Raw genomic sequence first — 22,585 nt, 5'->3', positions numbered from 1 at the left:
AAATGAGGTATATTATTTCCTTTAAGGTTTTGTAAAATGTTTTTTTGTAGAATTTTCTTTTGTACATTGATGTTTCCTGTTTTCTGGCTTTTAGACAAAGACCCTAGTCGAGGAGACAACCACTGTGAGGTTTAGTGTAGGGCCTACTTCTTACATTTGATTTAGGCCATTCTCTGTTTTATTTTTCTTGTCGGGGGAGTGTGGTTTAGTAGTATAGCTTTCTTGCATGTGTGTGTCACTGTGTGGTTTCATGTGTTGTAAATAAATGTACATTTTGGTAGCAGCAGCCTCTGGATCCAGTTTACAGGAAAACACTGTAAGCCTGTAACATCATTCTTCTTCTTCATTCTAATAACCAGCTTTAGCCACTGCATGGGTGTTTTGCCACATCAGCAACAAATCAGCCACAGTTCCTTCCTGCAGCCCACACTGGGTATTCACAGGGATGATGTGTTGCAATCTGGAGGATCTGTGATTCCCTGTGTGCAGAGTGTTATAAAGGCTCCTCAAATGGGAAGTGAGGGTAACTCTGCAGTGTGGACAGCATGGAGACAGCAGTGGATGGAGCCTCGCACACCCACAGTAACCCACTGTTTGACATGGCACTCAGCAGGAGTGATCTCCACAGCTTCCAGCCGGAGGGTGAGTACTGAGGCCCTCTCTGTCTCTTTTCACTTCATACATCAAGTTAGAACAAGGTACCAATTATTCATTAGCCAACTAATCATTGTAATAATCATTAATTCAATTCAATTCAATTCAATTTTATTTGTATAGCGCCAAATCATAATATACATTATCTCAAGGCACTTTACAGGGTCAGGTCAAGACTTTACATTGTTACAGAGAAAAAACCCAACAGTTCCCACAACGAGCAAGACATTACTATTATATTTCATTACTCTGTCAATAAATCACTGAATCTTCAAATGCATTTGACAAATGAATTCTGAAAAAGCATGTTCTCCCGTAACATTTCCATTTCCATGATGTCGCTCTTGTTAATTCCATCTCAAATTTAATTGAGGTTCAGCTCTGATTGGTCAGTCGCTTCATGTTGGCCAGTCAGAGCTTCTATTTCTAGCTTCTATCTCTTTGGTATTTTGACAGTGATGAACTGCTTATATATATATTATTAATATTATCTTATCCTTCAGCCTAGTGTCTCCTCCTCTCTGTGCTCACATATACAGTATTTTAATTCAGCTGAATTCACAATAAATGTTCTCATTGATGTTTTTCTGTTTCTGTTGTCATGACAACAGAATAACAGTGACTGAAATGTGGTCCGTTAAGACTAAATATTAACTAGCAGTCACTTCAAATCCTGGTTTTATAACCAAAAATCACCAATCACATCAGTTAAAGACACAGCTGAGCTGTGACTTCACTGGATTTACTGTAAAATGATCCCTCACTGTGGAAGCTTTCAAAAGACTGAAGCTTCAGAGTAGAAAGGAAGCTGTCAACACACAGTGACCATGTCACTGTTATGACTCATATGTCAGCAGACAGATAAATGCCCAGCTGACACAGCAACATTAATATACACTGAGAGCTGTCATCAATATCCGCATTCATTTTAGCTCTGGCCTTGAACCACCAGCTCTTATTCTTCCAACTATTTACTAACAGCCAGTCACCATCTTTGTTTGGGGTTCTGTACTGGACAGATAGGTGGATACAGTGGGTTTGTTGACAACAAAGCCATGCATCACATAGTTTTTGTCTCACGTGTGCTGCTGTAGACACGAGTCTGTCTCTGATGTCAGGAAGTGACAATGAGAAGACAGCACCATTTCAAAATTCACACAAGTATTTTTAATGTTGAATAACACAAAACAAAAAGCTGCTCTATCAAGCTGATGTGGGCTAGAAGAAATGATGAGGAAACAAGACATTCATGTTATTTTACAGTAGATAATGGAAGAGGTTGTAGCAGCAGGGTCATGTGTGTCATTTCTCAGGTCAGTTATTAAAGGCAGCGTTGGCCAATGTTCAGCCTGAGAGTGACAGACACAGCAGCCACAACCAGCAGGTGGCAGCAGTGATTCATCTTTCCAGTTAGACACACACAGCAGCTGTGAGTGAGGGGTGCCCACCAACACACACACACACACACACACACACACGTTTACAGCTGAGTTCAGCCATGTCATCTGAAAAATCAAAAACACACCATATCTGCTGTGTTTCTGGGGATATACTGTATTGAACTCTACAATTAGAAGGTTCACTAAGTAGATGAAGATCCAGAGATTAGGAGCCCCTGGTGCCAGGTCACCTGAGGAGTTCAGATCTGGGAACATTTTGTAAGCTGCAGTTTAAACAGGTGAAACAAATAACATGAACAATGTGTTCTATTCAGAGGTCCCTGTAAGTCAGGACCCTGATACTGAATCAGCTAAATGGAATTCAGCCATTTTCTTATTTACACCCGTGCTTTTCTTCTGTTGTTCTATATGACTGACAGATGTTCTCAGGTGATATTCAGAGCTACACTAGCTTGCTACACTAAATCACACCACAGTGCTGTAACTAACACACACATCCCCCCACTCATGCACAGTGGCACATAGTGTTTGTATGCCACCTCCATTTAGTCCAGTGCACACAGCAGAGTCTCAGAACTTTCCAATGGACCCAGGTGGGTCCAGTTTACCTGTGCTGTGACAAGCCAGGTGTTAATGATGATATGCATCTCCACTACTGCCTGTGGTCCTGCTATGTACCCGAGCCATAACGGTCTCCTCCTCCTTTGCACTGCTGCTCTGAGGAGAGAGTCACTGGATTCAGCTCTCAGAACTGATCAGCTTGAATCTAGTTTGGTTTTACTCTGTTTGTTTTTTCAGATTCACTGTTAACAGATCACTTTCAGAGGTGCTGGAGCTGTGTTAAGTTCCTGCTGATGCAAACCGACCCCTTCCTGCTGTCGCTGCTCACATTAAAAGCTCTCCACTGGTGAACTGCTTTCATTGCAAAAAAGTTTGAGGGAATGCAATGCTTTATTAGCAGTGACACTGATCAATAAACACAGGTAGAATCAACTAGATGTGGACATATTCTGCTCTATTTGATAAACAAATCAGTTTTAAATAGCACAGACAGTCACAGTGAACTGAACAGTGCTGCAGGTCACTGGCTCTTACTGTGGTGTATGTCTGTCCCCTAGAAATTACATTTCTCTACATCTCAACTGCGGCAGCAAATATGCTATATACTGTAGGAAATGTGATGTCTCTCTGGGTTATGTTCAGAGGCTGAAGCTCTGCATTTACTAACAGCAGTCGAGTCACCTGGAGGAGGTTGTGGCGCAGGGCTGGTGCACAAATGTCACAGCAGAAACCTGGGTTTGCATGAGCCCCATCTGTGGCTAAGGTCCTTCAACAGCAGCTCTTTGGTTGAGGTTTAGGTTCAGTGTAAATAAACAGGTTGTGTATGTGAACCTCTGTGTTAAACCAGATCAGTATCTTTCTCTAACCTGAACCAAGTGCTGTGAACAGAACCAGAACCAGTTTAATGAGAAGAAAACATAAACTGGTCACATCTACATTTCCCACAGAGGAGGCATGTTTGCTTCAGTTGTATAGAAACGTAGGATAGGTAGGATCCAGGGTTGGACTAGCACACACATTTACCTTGTTGTGAGGTACATGACTTGAATCTTCATGACTCGAAAGTTGCAGCTTTATGAATAAACAGGCCTACCTGCAGAGTCACTGACCAGCCAGCGCTGGAAAAATGTTCCATTGATGTTCCATCTCTGTGTAATTTCATTACACACGGTTTTATCACCCATGATGAGAGTAGATCATCATTCAGTCACCCAGTTTTTCCGGTCATCCGTCTCTACATCCCCCCAGCTTTCACTGTGACTGACAGCTGACATTTTCCGCTGCTTGTCCAAGTTTTTCATGCTCAGACCATTGAAATATATAAAAGCATTTGTGTCAGTTGAGTTAACCGGGCTACTCCGTCTCCTGGAATCACTTAACCAGGATGTGTGTTTGCTGCAGGACACTTTAAATGCTTTTTCCTGTTTGTGTTTCAGAACTGAAGCCAGCGAGGCGCAGAAGACAGTGGTGTTTTAATGGGGTTGTTGTTTACCTCGTCTTTCAGACCGCCCTTAATGTCTTTCTCCTTTACAAAGGTACAACTGCATATGTGTAACATTTACTACAACATATTTATTTTTAAAATGCATATTGAAGATACAAGATTGTAGTTCACGTCTTTCACATCATACTGAGGTCATTATACAGTAAAGATGAAATGAATGCAGTCACTGAGGAAACATGCTTGCTGTTTTTCCTAGTCTTCAGGTTGGACTCTTCACTGTCTGACCCCAGGTCAGAAAGGCTGACGTCCAATCAGATTCCTCTGGGTGGAGACCATGGTGAAGACAACCTCCAAACTCTCATCCACAACAACAGCCAAGAAACCAGGACCTTGAGAGGCCACCTGTTGGCCCTGCAGAGTCAGGTCCTCCTGCTCCGCATATCTAACGTTTGACTGAACACTTTGTAAACAGATTCTGTTTAATTTTGGTTTCATTCAGTCCACATTCAGTCTATTTACTGGACATATAGACAGGAAGAGGGGGAAACTTCTCACGTGTATCTGTCCAAAGCTTTACAGTAATAACTCTGTCCATATAGTATTTCCTGTGTTCAGTGATGCATGCAAGTCAGTGGAAAGACCTGATGTAAAGACACGTGTGCATGAGTTCAGAGTCTTCAACTTAAAGTGAACTTGCTGATGTGTCTGCTTACTGTACAGCAAACAGCTTATGTACAGTCTGTACATTCAGCCTCACGTCCTGTCACTACCTACGTGGTGGTAGATGTTTTTTTTATCCATGCCAGATACTTTGTGGATGGCTGAAGGTAGTCAGAGTGAGAAATTTCAACCACTGTTGGATGAATGACTTTGGTGACTTTTTATATCATCACCAAGTCAAACACAATCTGCAAAACTAATTCCCAGCAGCTTCAGCTGTACCTTTAGTTTTGTGATAATTAGCAAATATTAGCAGGCTAACTGAAGTGGCAAAAATGGTAAACAGAACATTGTCTAAGCATCAGCATTTTAGCATTGTCAAGTGGCATATCAGCATGCCACATGCCGGTATATGCATTTAGCACAGAGCACTGCTGAACCTATGTACAGCCTCATGGAGCAATGCATGGCTATAGACACCTGTTATTGTTGTTGTGCACAGGTAGGGGCAATTTGGTTATTGGCGTATAATATTAATGATTATCAGTGATAATCACCAATATATATATATATAAATAAATGTTAACTACAAGTAGTAACCTCGGGGTACCAACCTGTCACCAGGGACCAATGACCAAATTGATGGCTCAAAATGCAGTCTCAGAAGGTTAATTGAAGGGTAAATTCGAGCACTGACTGTCGTGAATCCAGCTGTTATCACAAATATAGTCACAATAATCACAGACAACGACGAGTTAAATTGTAACAGGATTTATTAGTAAGAGTAATAATTATTCAAAATAACATTACTTGATATTAAACCGATTATAATTCAACTATAACTAAAACAAACATTGGTTACTAACTAGATGATTACAGGCAAAACACATATGTAACAACCGTGTGTGTGTGTGTGTGTGTGTGTGAGGGAGAGAGAGAGGGAGGGAGAGAAGATGATGGCAAAGTCACGTGAGTGACGTGTCAGTAGGAACCAAGATGGCGGCAGCGTGACGTAAGGGAGACGTACTCGCTAGAGCCAAGATGGCAGCTGGCCGCAGGGTGTGAATGGTGTGAACAACGAGAACAAAGGGAGGGGCCCCTGAGCTTTATGTGTTATGACGCGATCACACCCTAGGGCATCTTTAATGTGAGTGAGATGTAGATGAGGTGATTGGGAGAAAAGAGGGAGAATAAAGGTGAAGACAGGAAAGAGTCCACAAGAGGTCGTCACCACAGTTAATAATCACCACAATATCACTACACAATATAATGGAGCCAGAGAACCAGAGTTCATCTAGTCGGATATTGGTCCTTTAAATAGTGAAATTTGGCTTATTAAGCTGATCACAGTGAACGATCTAAAACAACAGGATATGCAGCACTTATAAGTCAGATTAGCAAAATACAACACACTACACTAATGGTGTCTCTGGCCAGACATCAGCCTCTTGCTTTGCGTTGCTCCGATCCTTCGGAGTTAGAAAAAGAAAGTCCGCTCTGATTCTCCACAGCTCAGTCCTTGGCTGGGAGCTTGGCGGTTCATGTCTCGCTCTCCTGGCGATGACGGTGATGAGTTCCTCGGCGGCAGCGGGAAGATCACAGATGAGGGACGGTGAACTTTGTTCTGTTTTTAACAAAGTCGGGGCTCATCCTCACAGAACGTAAAATCAGCTGATTGCACAGCGATCTACGTCGGCAGCCGAGTCATGGAGAGAGCTTGGAGTAGCTCTCTTCTGTAACTGGTGCACGGGAATAAGCAACGGCGGAGAGTCACAGTGCTGGGTTTATCACCTGAGTGACGTCACTGGGGATCCCTGCTGAGAGTGGCTGGCCTCGGCCAATGCCGATGCTGAGTTTACATTCAAACTCTGATTTGTACCTAGGTGTGAATCGTGGAGGGGGGGGGGGGGTCGTGGCTCCGTTGTTCAAAACAGTCGACCAACACTGGCTCTGGCTAATGGAGGGACATGTAGGCCTCTCCATTGCTCTCTTCTGGATTCATGGCTTGAGGCTCAGGCTTTTAGAGGGACATGTAGGCCCCTCCATTGTTCTTTTCAGAACCCATGGGTTGAGATCCCAACATTGTTATACATGTTGGATAGAGCCAGGCTAGCTAAGCTAGGCTAACCATATCCGGACATCTAACACACTTGAGACTCATCTAAAAAAGAAACCAAATAAGTCTTTTTCGTGTGTCAGAAACATTAGATTAAAATGCTCTTCAACCCTTTTGCTGTGTGTCAGAAAACACAATAGGGTTTTTTCTTCAGACAAACTAACTGAAGAAGATAAAGATGCTGGAGATAAGTTGCACATGAAGTGTTCAATTCAATTCAATTCAATTCAATTTTATTTGTATAGCGCCAAATCATAATATACATTATCTCAAGGCACTTTACAGGGTAAGGTCAAGACCTTACTTTGTTACAGAGAAAAACCCAACAGTTCCCACAACGAGCAAGTGCTTGGCGACAGGGGGGAGGAAAAACTCCCTTTTAACAGGAAGAAACCTCCAACAGAACCGGGCTCAGGGTGGGCGGCCGTCTGCCTCGACCGGTTGGGTTTAGGAGAAGATAGAAAGAGGGGGAGGGGGAGGAGAGGGGAGAGAAGAGAGAGAGAGAGAGAGAGAGAGACCAGGAACAGCTGTGTAGGTAATGGTGTTATCAATAATAATGATGACAGGTAACAGTGGTTAATAGTAAAGATGAGTAGTGGTGGATCTGGATCCTGCTGCTCCCGAGGCAGAGATACCTGCAGAATGAGGACAGAGAGAGGGAGAGAGAGGAGAAGCACAAACTATGGGAGAGAAAAGGAAACAAAGTTAATGGCATGAAGTCATCGAGAGAGAGAGGGGGAGAGAGACAGAAATAGGGAGAGAGCGCCCAGTGAATCATGGGAATCCCCCAGTAGTCTAGCTCTATAGCAGCATAACTAAGGGATGGGTCAGGATATATCCGAGCCAGCCCTAACTATAAGCTTTACTAAACAAGACAGTTTTAAGCCTGATCTTAAAGGTAGAGAGGGGGTCTGCCTCCCGAACCCACACTGGGAGCTGGTTCCACAGGAGAGGAGCCTGATAGCTGAAGGCTCTACCCCCCATTCTACTCTTACAAACTCTGGGAACCACAAGTTGACCTGCATTTAGAGAGCGAAGTGTCCTATTGGGAAAATAGGGAACTATAAGCTCTCCAAGGTACGATGGTGCCTGACCATTAATGGCTTTGTAGGTGAGGAGGAGGATTTTAAATTCGATTCTGGATTTTACAGGGAGCCAATGCAGAGAAGCTAACACAGGAGAGATGTGATCTCGTTTCCTCGTTCCTGTCAGTACTCGTGCTGCCGCATTCTGGATCAATTGGAGGCTTTTTACTGAATTTTTGGGACATCCTGACAATAAAGAGTTACAGTAGTCCAGTCTTGAGGTAACAAATGCATGAACTAGTTTTTCAGCATCCTTTAGACATAAAATGGGTCTGATTTTAGCAATATTGCGCAGGTGGAAGAAGGCTGTCCTAGAGACTTGCTTTATATGTGAAGTAAAGGACAAGTCCTGGTCAAAAATGACACCAAGGTTTCTGACTGTAGCACTGGAGGCCAAGGTAATGTCATCCAGAGTCAGTATATTATCACATAGTGTATCTCTGAGGTGTTTTGGGCCAATTACAATAACTTCAGTTTTGTCTGAATTTAAGAGTAAGAAATTACTGGTCATCCAGATTTTTATGTCCTTAAGACACACCTGAAGCTTGGCTACCTGGTTAGTCTCACCTGGCTTCATGGATAAGTACAGCTGGGTGTCATCTGCGTAACAATGAAAATTCATCTGGTGCCTCCTAATAATGTTTCCCAGAGGAAGCATATATAGACTGTACACAAGGGTTTTGCTGCCAAAAGCCTGATTTGATCTGGCATAACCAGGCATGTGTTGTGTTTTCTCTCTAAGATCAAACCACTTCCAGTTTTGGTTTGATTCAGTTCAAGTTATTTTCAGATCTGACCTTTTGACACAGTTTGAAATGCAGAAGTGAGCAGAGAGTGAGAGCCACCCAGTAATGATGTTGTTTGATAATAGAAATCAGGACCATGTGTGATGTTGCGATTGATGTACAGTATGGTATGGTTGCACAGGGTGCCATACAACCAGGAACCACCACTGCTTTGGCCACATGTGACAGTTACACTGGATGTTGTAAAATGTTTAGTTTAGCACAAGCAGGCAAGAGTCATAAAGTAAATGAACTGACTCAGGAACATGCACACAGTGATATATAACACATAAAATAATATTAGCCACAACACATGCCTGGTTATGCCAGATCAAATCAGGCTTTGGCAGCAAAACCCTTGTGTACTGAATAGATTAGGGGTGTGTCATATGGCATATGAATTCTATGAAGGACAAATGAATTACATAAATATAAATAAATGAATGCAGAAATAAAAATTAAAAACATAAATAAATGCAAAATGAATGAATACATTTTGATGATGAAAAATGCTATTTCTGTATTTCTACTTTTATTCATTTATTTACTTATACATTAATTTATTTCTGTATTTCTACATTTATTTTTTATTTCTGTATTTATACATTAATTAATTTATTTATGTATTTATACATTAATTTATTTTTGGATTTCTGTGTCCATATGTTAATTAGGTAGGCGGTCCTTTCTCAGTCTAAAGTTGGATTGGTTATAGCAGTGTGATCAGATCTACTACTGCCTTGACTTGACTGGTGCACGAGTAACATATTATTTCAAAGCACTTTAATACGTTGGCCCTGAGAGCTCAACACACTTCAACTTCAAACACATGCAATATACGAAACAAAACCTTCACAAAACATGGTTGTGTTGTAAGTATTTGCAGCACATGTTGTCACACTGAGTTCCACAGAATCAGATACAAAATGTATTTACACTTGCATTTATTTCTGTTTTTAATTATTTATTTATATATCTTTATCCTTCATAGAAGTCAACGTCTTATTTATGAGAGAAAATAGTTCTTTCTTTCCTCAGAAATGACATAGTGTTGCTTTAAAGCCAATGTTAAATTCATTTACTTTGGTGATGATTTACAACATTGCTTTGACATCACAGTCACGTGTCTGTTGTTGCCTCAACAACAGGTCAGCAGTCTGTGTGGCGAGGACGGCCCGCTGGACAGGCTGAGGGCCGACCTGAGGCTGCTCAACACCAGCAACCACAACCTGCAGAGCAAACTGACAACCATCAGCCTCACACCAGGTACAGTACTGTGTGTGTGTGTGTCTGCAAATTATAAAACTGTAACAACCTGAACAGAAAGTACAGAGTTTATCAACCCCAGCAATTGTTTTTGTGTGTTTCCTCAGGACCTCCTGGTCGTCCGGGTACAGATGGACATACAGGGCCACCAGGAGAGAGGGGCCCCAAGGGTGAGTCACCTGAAGGAATAACTAAATAAAACTAGAAGCTGAAGTTGATGTGAGAAGTGTGGTCATGTTCTGTAAGTAAAGATTTGCTGGTGCTGTTATCACTGAGTAAGCAGGACGACACCAATGCACCAAGATTTGAACGAGTAACGAGCAACGACATTTTTCTCAAAACAAAAGCAGTGATGTGGTTTCAGTGTTTGATCTAGAAAACCACACCAGATGTTGTGAAGGTGTGTGTGCAGCAGGAGGCATTAGATTTCAGCTGTTGCTCTGACGATGATCCTGACGTTGATGACCTGTCATGTCTTGTCAATCCGCTGATGAAACCCGGCTGATGGATGGGCTGCAGCCATTATTTCACATACCCCCGCAACTTAGTCAATGCAGTGACATTTCCTGTGTGAAATCTCTATCAAGACTGGAATTTTACACCAGCCCATAAATCCCCCCCGAGGCAAATGTTTTCCATCAGGTCAATCCCCACGCGAACCCTCCATCCCCATGAGAGGAAAAAATAGCTTACAGTTAGCTTACAGTGTGATAATGACCAGCAACCCTTGTTTGTGTTTGTTGGTATGTGTGCGTGCACAGGTTGTGTTTTGGTTTGATTCACATTCATCTACAACAGTTTGTTTAACATTGCATAGCAAAGATTAATATCTGTCCAACACTTTGCTGCAGTCATGTCCACATTTACTCACATTATAATTTAATGGGTTGACTCCAGTATTTTCTTCAATTTATTTGAATGTGACCAGCTTAAGACTGAACAAAACAACTGACAGAGTCTGTCAGCGCTGGCTAAACATGAGAAGCTGCTCCATGAATGTTCTCTACACTCCTCTTTGTTAATGATCACAAACCCATTCATTTTTTGCCAACCTCTCCATCTGAACTCAGAGTCAATTAACAGTGCACACAATTAATTTTTGACGATCTCACACTCTAATCCTCACTCACATGCAGCAGAAGGCTGCACTCTGGAGCCCCACTGTCACAGTCACAGCTGAGGAAGACAACCCAGTAGAGTCACAGCTCACGTTCAGGAGGGACTCAATACCTCGACTCAAAGTTCACAACAGTTCACCTTCATTAAGGCTCAGCAGGCAGAAGCAAAGAAGTGCAAACACTTGCTGGAGTGAGGGTGTGGGGAGTGGTCAGGAACAGGCAGGTAAACCAGGCCAAAGGCAAAGGCAGGTGGTCGAAACAGGCAGAGAAGAAAAGAGTGGAGAGACAACCTGGGACTGAATGGAAATGGGCTGGTCTACATGGGACACATGAGTAGGTGGGTGGGTTCCTCCCTTTCAGTTGGGGTTACTGTGAGGAGGACAGGCAGGCTCTGATATGACAGGAGAGCTGGTAACATGGAAAGGCAGACGGACACTGAATACATGAATGACTTGTGACAGGAGAATACAGGGTGGAGTTTTATGTTTCATTCATACACTGCCTACAGTTTACAGGGTAATGTTGGATAAAGAAGGTACTAATGAAATTGGTACTAATTACTGATTACTAATCCCATGATACTAATGTTTGTTTATCTGTATAAAAAGAGGAGTTGATATTATTATTACTTTTAACTCAGCATGTAGTGTAATTGGTGGTGCAGTGGTTCGCATTGTCACCACACACAAGAAGGTTCTGGGTTCAAACCTTGGGGCCCTTCTGTGTGGAGTTCTACCCATGTCTGTGTGGGTTCCCTCTGGGTTCTCTGGCTTCCTCCCACAGTCCACAGATATGCACATCAGGTTAATTGGTGACTCTAAATTGCCCATAGGTGTGAATGGTTGTTTGTCTCTGTGTGTCCAATGTGTACAAATAAACAAACAAATAAATAAAGTTCTCACCCACACACCTCGTTCTCATAATAATGACTTCCTTATTAATATTAAAGCTTAACTAAGTTTGATCCACCTACACCAAATGTTACATCATTAAATTACTTTATAATGGAATAGTTATCTTCCTCGTTTATGTTTGTTTACCTGTTATGATACCCAAGAGTACAAAAAGGTATGGGAACATGAGGAGAAAGTGCCCTGCAGAGTGTCATATAGATACATGACTCTCCGGAGTGAAGTGGCCCTTCAGTGGGAGAAAACGTGACCTGATAAAGTACCCACGTCCCCTTTAAATGACATGAGGTAAAGCAGTGACCTGATGTATTGAACTGTGTAGGTGCAATGTTGAGGAGGAACTAAAAATATCCTAAAATATATCAGCTCCTTAAACCAGATCAGCACCAAAATGTAGTGGGTTCTGCCCTGGTCCAGGACTCACCCTTCCACCAAGTTCAGTGTAAATCGGTTCAGTACTTTTTGTGTAGTCCTGCTGACGAACGAACGAACGAACGAACAAACGAACGAACAAACAAAAAAGTGAACAAATGAACAAACAACCTAATGAAAACAGGTAAAAAAAAAAACAATGTAGCTAGTTGTGTGTAGTTGTGTGCAGTTGTGTGTAGCTGTGTGTAGCTGTGAACACCTTATTTTCCAAATGTCAGTTCTGTTTCCTGGTCCTGTTCCCTGTCAGGACTGACTGTCCTTTAATTTAAGCACTGACGAGTGTTTTACTGTTACACTGTAAACCATCGCTGTATTATAAACTGTTACCACAGCAGCTGATCCAGTGAAATATGCAGGGATCGACCTCGATACTGATCCATGGGATCATCTCTGGATGTCTCCCACTCAGCGTTTATATTCTGGTGTGATGTTTTTATGTTATCTGTGGTTATTGATGATCCTCTGACCATAATGGGGTACTTTCAAAAACCGTTTTGCCAAAATAGAGAAAATCTAAATGTAATCAGCAGATTTCAGTGAGATTTATTTATCTACTTGCTGGACAGACTTTGAGAGGGAGAACTCTTGACTTCAGCTGCTACAGGATGTGGCTGCTATTCTTTCCACCCTGTGAGTATGTGTGTGTTTGTGTCATCACGGACACCTCCTGTACCGGGAACTACCAAAGAGGTGGTTTCGTACTTGGCAGATCTTTAGATGTCTGTCTGTGGACAGATGTCACAAGATAAAGTCATGAATCTTTACAGCTTTAACACCTAACACTTTTCTTAATTTAGCTGGACTTACAAGGTGATTGTGATTAAAGTATAGTATTTGGTCACAAGCCTCCTCAATGTAGACTAAGTGAGGCTGACTTTACATACCTGAATAACTCTCTCCAGGTGACAGTGGTTTTGTGGGCTCTCCAGGACCAAAAGGTGAAATGGGACTCAATGGACAACGTGGAGAACCAGGTTGGTAGTTTCATCAGGATTATTTGTGTCATGGACTTGTAGTTATACTTGAAGTTATTCTAGGTATGAGCTTTTAATACTCTTGCTGGAAGGTTAAATGACAAATGGGGCTGTAACATAAAAGAAAAGCAGAAATGCTGTTGGGGACTTTAGAGCTCATCAGACCTGACAGAGTGACTGAAAAACAAACTGTGACATCCACACAAAGCTTGACTCACTCATGTAAGAACCTTTTAAATATCTGCCTGCTTTAGGCAAAGCAGGGCTGCTTTGTTTCTTTTAATATGAAGCATCAGAGAGCAGACTGGAAACAGTCAACAGTCACCTCTCAGACTCTCAACTGTTTCCCTGTCTCAGGTCCCCCTGGACAGACTGGACCTCCTGGAGCCACTGGTAAGCTTCTACTTTTGTTAAACTGTCCTGACATCAGAGGCCTATGGCTGAAACTAGGTAGCTCATTATTAGCCATGGTAACAGCATGCTAACAGCATGGTGCTGTAGATTTGCCTCCATTACTGATTAACCTCACATCACAGCAGCTTAATTAGCAATGTTAACATGCTAACACACTGAACTTAGCATTCTGTTGTGACCATTTAGTTCCAGTCACCACAGTGTGCTAGCATGGACTGGCTGGACCACTGTCATATAAAAATGGCTGCCCAGGTGTTTGTGTGAGCGTCTGTCTGTTTTATGAATTAATTTGCTCTGACTTTAAGATTTAGTCCTGTGGCATCTCGTCTTCGTCCTTTATAGATCTATTTCTGTAGCCAAGGTCGTATCTTAGACAGCAAAAAGTGTGTCTACTGTGGAAGTGTTCAGATCGAGCCTTACACAGTGACATCTAACAAAGCCATCTACCAAGCCAATCAACAAATGAAGGCCGATATACTCTCGCACTTCGATACAAAAATGAATGAACTTCAAGTGGGTCTGACCACAATTCAGAGCTTAATGGCTACTCTGGATGAACAAGTTACTTTGCTTGAGGAAAGAACCAGTGCCAGAGAAGACAACATATTGGACTTGGAAAAAACGTGTCAGAACTCTGGAGAAAGAAAACTCTTACTTGAAGGAGAAAGCTGAGCACCACGAGAATCAAAGCCATCCTCCAATCTCTGTTTCCTGCATGTTCCTGAACATGCCGAGGGCCATGACATGTTGAGTCTCAAACAGCAGCATCTCTCAGATTTTTGGGGTAGAAAAATTCCCAATGCCTCCTGTCACTGAATGGGCACATCGTTGTCCTACCACAAGTCATCATCATTCTAGAATAGGTTCGAGGCCAATCCTGGCAAAATTCTTACATTGCCAGGATAAGATGAAGATTCTCCGACTTGCCCAGATAAAAAAGGAGCTACTCTTTCAAGGTGTGTGTGTGTTCACATTTTTCTGGACTACAGCGGTAGACTACTCCAGAAACGCTGGCTGTTTGATTCCATTTAGAAGAAACTGCACGATCTGCGCCTAAAATACTCCCTACAGTATCCTGCAGCACTAAGGGTTATCATGGATGGTAAACCTGCTCTACTTTGCTCTCCCGAAGATGCAGAAGCATTTCTTTGTGATATTCCCAAAGGATCTCCATAACTCATGGTAACATTTTTCTCTGTCTCCTCTTTGCTCCTGTCACTGGCTCAAACCAGCGTTTTGAATGTTAAATTTGTTAAATTTTTGAGCTGACAGAGCACAATTTTGTAATTTTTGAGTTTATTCTCAAACTTTGACATGATTAGCTGCCGCTCCTTCAGCTGTATTCTGATGTGACTCCTTGTTTGCCATAAGTTGCATTATGATGTTGTGATCTGTTGTAAAGACAAGACGGTATTCTCTCCGTTAAAGCTTCAGTAGGAAACCATTTTTTGGTCTTATTTGCTGAATCTGTCACTATATTCTGACAGTCGTACATGAAGCAGGTAATTTTGGAAAAAATATGGCTCCTCTGGCTCCACCTACAGCTTGTAATGCGATTTGCAAAAATTCACCACTCCCAGTTCAATACCACCAATCAGACCCAGGGGGAGCGTTGGCTGACTGTCACTCACAGCTCGTGCACACGCTACAGACAGGTTTACCCCCCACCTCCCTCGCGCATGCTGTGAATACTGTGCTCACGCACCCGAGCTAAGATGCATGAATGCTCTCTGGCGTGCACTACCTCCTCTATAGTCGGGGGAGGGACTTGGGAGACAGTTTTGGAGCTCAGTGGAAAGTGGGGGAGGGACCTGACACTTGTGTCTGTTCAAAGTCCTGGAGTCCTGGATTTTCACAAGGCTGCCGTCTGCTGCTTTAAGCTGTTGATTCTCCGATACACATTTCTTTCTCTTTTTCTTTTTCTGTCTTTGTCTTTGAGCTGCTGGGACTGGGCTGACAGCTTAGAATTTTGTTACTATGATAGTAGCATACTACTAAGCAAATTGGGTGCAATTAGTATCATCCTTATTTTCCTCGCCAAAAAAAAAAAAAAGAAAGAAAAAACCCAGAAGGAAAGGAAGTAATAAGTCTAGGCTTATTTCTGTTGGGAAACCATTGAAAAAAATCATATTTTTCCTCATGTTTGACCTCAGAGCTTGTCAGACCAAAAGAGAATAGCTTAACTAATAAATTGAATAAAAATCAAACTACTGATATTAGAACCAATAATCAAGCTGTTAATGATCCATCTAAAATTGCGCATGTTTTTAGTCAGCATTTCTCCACAATGTGTAGCTCCAAGCTCCAAGTTGTCTCTGAATGTTTCCAATTACACTCGTAACAGCTCCTTCTCCTATAAAAATATTGGCCCACAGGGTTCAGAGGGTCATTGATGGTCTGAGCTCTGGGAGTGGTGCTGGTCTGGATGGTTTGGAGATTAAGTTTATCAAATAAGCATCTCATATTTTAGCATATCCCGTGTCTGACTAATTTAATCTATCATTATCTACATGTGAATTCCCAATATCTTGGAAATGTGCAAGAGTTACCCCTTTGTACAAAGGTGGTGACATTAATAATCACAGACCTATTCCTGTAATCAACAGTATAGTAAAAATAATTGAAAAAATAATTTTTATCAATTATATCATTACATTAATGACTCTAATGTTTCATTTCCATAACAATGTGGATTCAGATGCAACTTCTCCACAACAACTCCTCTATTAAAATTCACCAATGACATTGTATCTGCATTTAGTAATAGTATGTCTACAGGTGCTATATTTATTGATCTTACTAAAGCTTTGCAATATGGTTGATCATTACCTACTTTTAGATAAACTGTATGCCATTGGTCTTTCAAGACAATCTCTGCTCTGGTCCAATTCATACCTTCACCACAGACCACAATGTGTTTCCTACCAGGGCAGCAGTTTTAAAATCATGGACTAAGGTGTACATCAAGGTTCATCTTTCAGCCTGTTGCTATTTTTCTTATTAATGATCTTCCACAAATTTGTCATGATTGTCATATACAATTATATGCAGATGACATTGTAATCTACTCTTCTAAGTCTGACATTTCTCATATTCATAGTGAACTACAGTCTGATTTGGCTCTCTTTTAACAGACTTTTGTTGAATAAGAACAAGTCTCATTACATGTTTTTTTGTACAAGACCAAATTCCCTACATTCAACCAATGACTGTTCCATCAGTTTTCTTGATGGAACACCAATGGTGAAAGTTGATGACTTTAAATATCTGGATCTCTGGTTTGACTCCCAACTGACCTTCAAGCCCCATATGAATTCAAAGAAAATTAATCATCTTCTTAGAATACTCTATGTTTCAACTGCTTCACACTACAGATCAGGAAAAGAATTGTTACTCAACTAATAATACCAATAATGGATTATGCAGATATAGTCTACCAGGACACCTCCAATACAAATCCTCACCCAATCAATGTAATTTATAATAGCCTGTGCAGATTTGTCTTAAGATGTCCTTATAAAACTCATCACTGTCTAATGTAATGTCATTGAAATGGTTAACCCCCTCATCAAGAAGACACTTCCACTGGCCTCAATTTATTTTCAAATGCCATTTCTTAAATTATCCTCCTTATTTAAAATAATTCCTAATTCCATTTACATCCTCATATAATCTAAGACATTCAGAGCAGTTCATTTTCATAGTTCCCAAAATACATAAGCAAATTGGTTGTAGAGCATTCAGCTTTATAGCTCTGACTGTATGAACAATCTGCCTAGCTCAGTCAGATCCCACTCCTCTTTTCATCTTTTTAAGTCATATTTATTCAATTATCTACAAACCTCCTACTCCTGTTTCTAAATACATCTTGTGTGTTATCAACTTTTTGTCTTTTTATACCTGTATATTGTATATAATTGCAAGTATTCCGATTATTCAAATGTGGTTGTTTGCATACCTTCTGAATGTAAATTTTTGGGGAATTGGTTGATGGGGGTTGGTGAGGCCTGGGAGTGCTTCAAGTGTGTCTGTGTTTTGTATTGTAATGTGTGTGTTTTTTTTGGATTCTATTGTTTGTAGTTTGTCTGGGCCCTCTTGAAAATGGGATGGCTACATCTCAAGGGTCCTTAAAATAAATAAATCAGTGATATACCTCCTCTGCTCACATTTTCCCAATCCCTTCCCTCACTAAGTTTTTTTCTTGTCTATGTATGCAGGCAGTTGCTCTTAAATGCATCATTAAATATTTATTTTAAATTAAGTGCCAATAAATGCATTTTACATTCAATGTGTTGAGCTGAGCAAAACTGAGCCGCTCCATGGAGCTGGAACCTGACGCAGCCAGATGCAGTGTACTATACTATAGACTAGACTGTTGACCATCAGTCTGTTTTTAATTAGCAAAATAAAATAAAGTGTTAATATAAGCATGGTAATGCTGAAGACGAGCATGTGTTTAGGCAAAGAAATCCTGGAAACATGTCACTCACACTGTGTGTGGGGTTCACAACGCACATACTGACTCACAATGATCCCAAATTATCTTTACTGTAACACAACCATGACTTTTCCTGGTTTCACATCATGTCCAGCTTCACTGAAACTGGAACATGAAGTGATCTAAAATGTATCAGCAGATTTTAGTTATGAAAGAGTTCAGTTTCTCTTCCTCATTTAATGCTGGGTCACCATCGGTAATATGGCTGACTGTGAAGAAGGATGCTATTTGCACAGCTTGCATTTGTAAAATATAAATGTGCAGCATAAACACTGATTTGTATGTATGTGAATACAGGTCCACGAGGGATCCCAGGGAATCAAGGACCAAATGCAAAAGGAGAGAAAGGGGAACCTGGGGCCCCAGGTAAGGGTCTGGATTCAGGCTGTTATATCAGATTTTCACTACATGACCAAAAGAATTAATGATAATGATATGATCTCCATATCTGTTGGAAATTTAAAAATGGTAATAACAATTATTATTATTACATCATCATCATCATCTTTACCTTTGTTTATTGTGTGTTCTGTGTCTGTTTTATCAGATGAATCACATGTGAGTGTAGGGATGTGGAGAGAGTCTCTAGAACTGTACAAAAAGAACAATTACACTTAATTAACAGTGAAAAGGCAACAAGATGAACTGAGGTTTTCACCGACTTGACCTGAGAACAGAGAAACAAGAACATCCTGAAAAACAGTTTTCATTTCACACACGTTTCCCTCCCAGTGAACAGGTGTGGTGGGTCTGACTTCCCGCCCTGTAACCAGCTAGATTCTAACCAACTGTGACAGAAAAGCTTCAGGCCTAAATTTTTTACCTCTGACTCTTGTCTCCTGCACTTTGATCACAGGCCCTCGAGGAGACAAAGGTGACACGGGGATCTCTGGCCAAAGAGGTACCTGAGAGTGTGACATGATGTGAAGGAAGTGTATACTTGTATGTGTGTGGATGTGTAGTTGTAGCATTTAGCTTGTGTGTGACATAGCTCATGTCTTTTTGCTGATTTGTTGTGCACAGGAGTTCCTGGAGTTCCTGGAGTTGCTGGGAGCAAAGGAGAGAAAGGAGACCAGGGAGCTGTTGGTGCAGTGGGACCTCCAGGTCAGCTGTGTAACATCTGCATGGATTCATGCATCCCAACACAAGCCAGACTGTTGTAGTTAATGTGCATCTGTTTGTTTTGGTGTTGAAATGAGCTCTGAAGCAGATTGAAGCAGGAAAACCTCACATGGAAAATGAATCAGACCGTGTCTCACCGTTTGACTGATGAATGTCAGGAACAACATTGGGCAGTTGTTTCTTAGTTTGATACAGTAAGAGTTGTGGTTTTGGATGGAAATTGCAATGAGTCCAGAGGCTACTCTCCCAGCTCATACAGACTGGTTGAACTGTAAGTCCTGGACTGAGCCCTGAATGTACACAACAGGTTCCTCAGAGTGACACTTTGTGTATTTCTTCAGCTGCAGGTAATGTCAGTCTGTGTCTCCATGTTTAAATGCAGTAGCTACACCTGAATTAAAAGCCTCTATTCACTCACATTAACTGCTAATAACTTAAAATTCTGGTCCAGTCAAAGTTAAATGAAACTGTAGATTGAATCAGCTCCTATTTATTTATTGGACAGAGGAGGTTTGTCAGTCCACGTCAGTCAGGTCCAGCTGTTGTTTCACTCTGTTGTCTTGTCTCCAGGTCAGAAAGGATCTCCTGGCCCCCGTGGACGTGATGGTGAGTATGTATTAAAGTGCTTGATTTAGAATCAGGTTTCTTCCATATGTGATTTTCTGAATAGCATTTGAAGTCCAGGAGAGTCCAGATGGCAAGTCTGTATGTGACTCAGTGTGTATATGAGGAAAGAGAGACGAGCTAAAACTGTAACCGCAGAACAAACATAACAAAATCCCTGCTATTAATTACAATAAACTCACTTTTACCTACTATAGTTTTCAGTGTGTCTTGTACCTAGTTTAAAGTTAAAAAGACAGTGATGTCATCACTATGACACACTCGTGGTTTTCTCCACAGGTGCCCACGGAGCACCAGGTCCCAAAGGACAAAAGGGAGAGGAAGGAGCACCGACCGGGTGTAAGTGTGCACAGTGCTCACCTGGGAGCAGCAGAGACAACAGAATATATGATATGACATACATAAATATCTCCAGAAGGAAGACGCGTCACCCTCCTGACTATCTGTGACTGGGTCTCTTCAGTCCTCAACATCTGGATCTCTGTATCATCACAGTGCATGTGCGTCTGGTGCCGGGGCCAAGCCGAGGGCGGGTGGAGGTCATGTACAACAACTTGTGGGGCACCGTGTGTGATGACAGCTTCGACACTATGGACGCCAATGTGATCTGCAGGATGCTGGGCTACCGGTCCGCCTCCTCTGTATTCACTGCCTCCCCAGGTAAGAAGTCCACAGCTGTTTCCCCAGCATTACCTCACTGTGATTCTGACCTTCACACTGCTACACCTCATGGTGGTGAATGAGGCTGTCTTGTTGAGTTTTTGGGGTAGGCTAGGTTTGACCATCACCAGTGAAACAGCTGATCTCTGGGGACATGACAAAGCAGCAGGTTCTCCTCTTGTAAACCACTCAGATGTGAAAATGAGAAAGTGTTATTGATAATCTCTTAGCTGTGAGGGATCAGGCTGATATTACTACATGTGACTGGGGGTTTGTGTTTGTTTAAAGGACACATCTGGTTCCTGTTTTCATTCCAGTGTCAACTAAATAATGTTTACTTGCTTTAAAACATTGGGAACTTGGGAAACTTGTAACTTCACTTGTTCAACGCAAACTGCTAAATCATCAAATTGTCTTCAGCTGAACTTGAAGAGTCATTTTTCCACAGAACAAAAACTGTGGGTTCTGTCTGCATGAGCTCAGTGTAGAGTAGGAATAATCACAGTGAACAGTAACTGTCAGTGTCCCAGCTTCACATACAGACTGTTGACAGGAGTGGAGGAAGGAGTGAGTGCAGAGCAACACCTCTAAAGACATGCAGCTGCACCAGCAACTAACAGGCCACAACCCATGATGTTGTCAGCTGCAGACACAGGAAAAGATGTGGTGTCCTCCGGTCATCTGAGTGCTCACAGCTTAGAGTTGGTTTCAGGTCATAACATTAAACATATTGACATGGAAACTGAACCAAAAATACTTTGGTCATGAGGGTTTTCACTGATCACAGGCTCCTCACTGTCTCTGCTGCAGCGTCTCCTTCCTCTGCTTCACTGTCTCTGTGTGAGACCAGTAGGACAATGAACCATGTGACCTTGACAATACAGATTAAACAAATAAGATACCGACCTGACCTCGACACCCATCACAACACATCACATTGCTATAAAGGCCTAATTGTAAGGGAATACAACAATTTAAACTATAATATATAAATCATACATGCTGTACTATCATAACATCACTAAACTATAATATTAGTTTACACTATTTCATGTAATATTTTATATCATATGATTATATTTTTGTCATACGATATACCAGTATTACATTGACAGGATATCATATATTATCTTCTTCTTCTTCTTCTTCTTCTTATTATTATTATTATTTCAATTTTTTTTTTAAATTCATTTATTTTATTACATTCTCCTTTGTTAAGTCACTAAAAAAAAGATACAAATGAGACACAGGGCTTCAGCATCATAACAGATTATTTGTTCCTCTGAAGGCTCTGGTAAGATCTGGCTGGATGACCTTCGATGCACAGGAACAGAGTCTGACATCTTCAGCTGTCCAAAGTCTGGAATTGGTCAACACAACTGCCAACACAGTGAGGATGCCGGCGTGCAGTGTGTGAGCTAAAGATGAATGATGTCTCAGCTCTTCTTCAGCCAGTTTTGATAAACATGCAGTGGAAACGCATCACGTGCACAATATGGATGTATTCAGAGAACAGTGCTGCTGCTAATGATGTTCACAGCTGGATCTCATAAAACACAGCACAGAAAGTTACATTCGCTAGGTTTCAATTTATTACTCGTCACATTGGCTTAAATGACAGTGAACTGTAAACTGAAGATATTGTCAATAAAACCTTCCTGGGAACAGTCTCTGGTTTCTCTGTACCACTTCGTCAGCCCAAATTATTTCCTGTCACTGTCCTCATCAGTCCTACTTCTGTCCATCACGTGTCCACACATGACTTTACAGAGGTCAGCAGTGAAGATGAGGTCATTCAAGGACATGAGTCATGCTGAGAAATGGTATCTGACACAGCTGGCTCAGTGTGTTCCCACACGCC

General features: G+C 41.5%; 1 protein-coding gene and 1 long non-coding RNA gene across 2 annotated transcripts in view; both read left to right on the top strand.

Annotated features, from left to right (window-relative positions):
• The window catches only part of LOC139625229 (uncharacterized), a 48,066-nt gene that overhangs the window by 10,770 nt on the left and 14,711 nt on the right, over positions 1-22,585 (top strand). The gene's annotated exons all lie outside the window — the stretch shown is intronic.
• Positions 485-22,394, top strand: marco (macrophage receptor with collagenous structure). Its single transcript, XM_071484990.1, has 14 exons — positions 485-642; positions 4,052-4,150; positions 4,316-4,482; positions 9,854-9,971; positions 10,079-10,141; positions 13,335-13,406; positions 13,764-13,799; positions 18,616-18,684; positions 19,175-19,219; positions 19,342-19,422; positions 20,011-20,046; positions 20,344-20,403; positions 20,560-20,724; positions 22,013-22,394. The coding sequence occupies exons 1-14, from the start codon at positions 546-548 to the stop codon at positions 22,144-22,146; spliced, it is 1,242 nt and encodes a 413-aa protein (XP_071341091.1). The 5' UTR covers positions 485-545; the 3' UTR covers positions 22,147-22,394.

This window comes from Trachinotus anak, unplaced genomic scaffold (genome assembly GCF_046630095.1).
Source record: "Trachinotus anak isolate AG129_WGS33_773 ecotype Australia unplaced genomic scaffold, CSIRO_AGI_Tana_v1 ptg000001l, whole genome shotgun sequence".
NCBI classification, from domain to species: Eukaryota; Metazoa; Chordata; class Actinopteri; order Carangiformes; family Carangidae; genus Trachinotus; species Trachinotus anak.
This window is presented reverse-complemented; position numbering and strand designations above follow the sequence as displayed.

What these genes read in the sequence shown, in the direction of transcription:
- marco (XM_071484990.1), top strand. Translation starts at nt 546, where the DNA reads ATGGAGACAGCAGTGGATGGAGCCTCGCACACCCACAGTAACCCACTG. An exon ending in AACCATCAGCCTCACACCAG is followed by an intron (nt 9,972 to 10,078) that starts GTACAGTACTGT and finishes GTGTTTCCTCAG; the next exon opens with GACCTCCTGGTCGTCCGGGT. An exon ending in TGGTGCAGTGGGACCTCCAG is followed by an intron (nt 19,423 to 20,010) that starts GTCAGCTGTGTA and finishes TCTTGTCTCCAG; the next exon opens with GTCAGAAAGGATCTCCTGGC.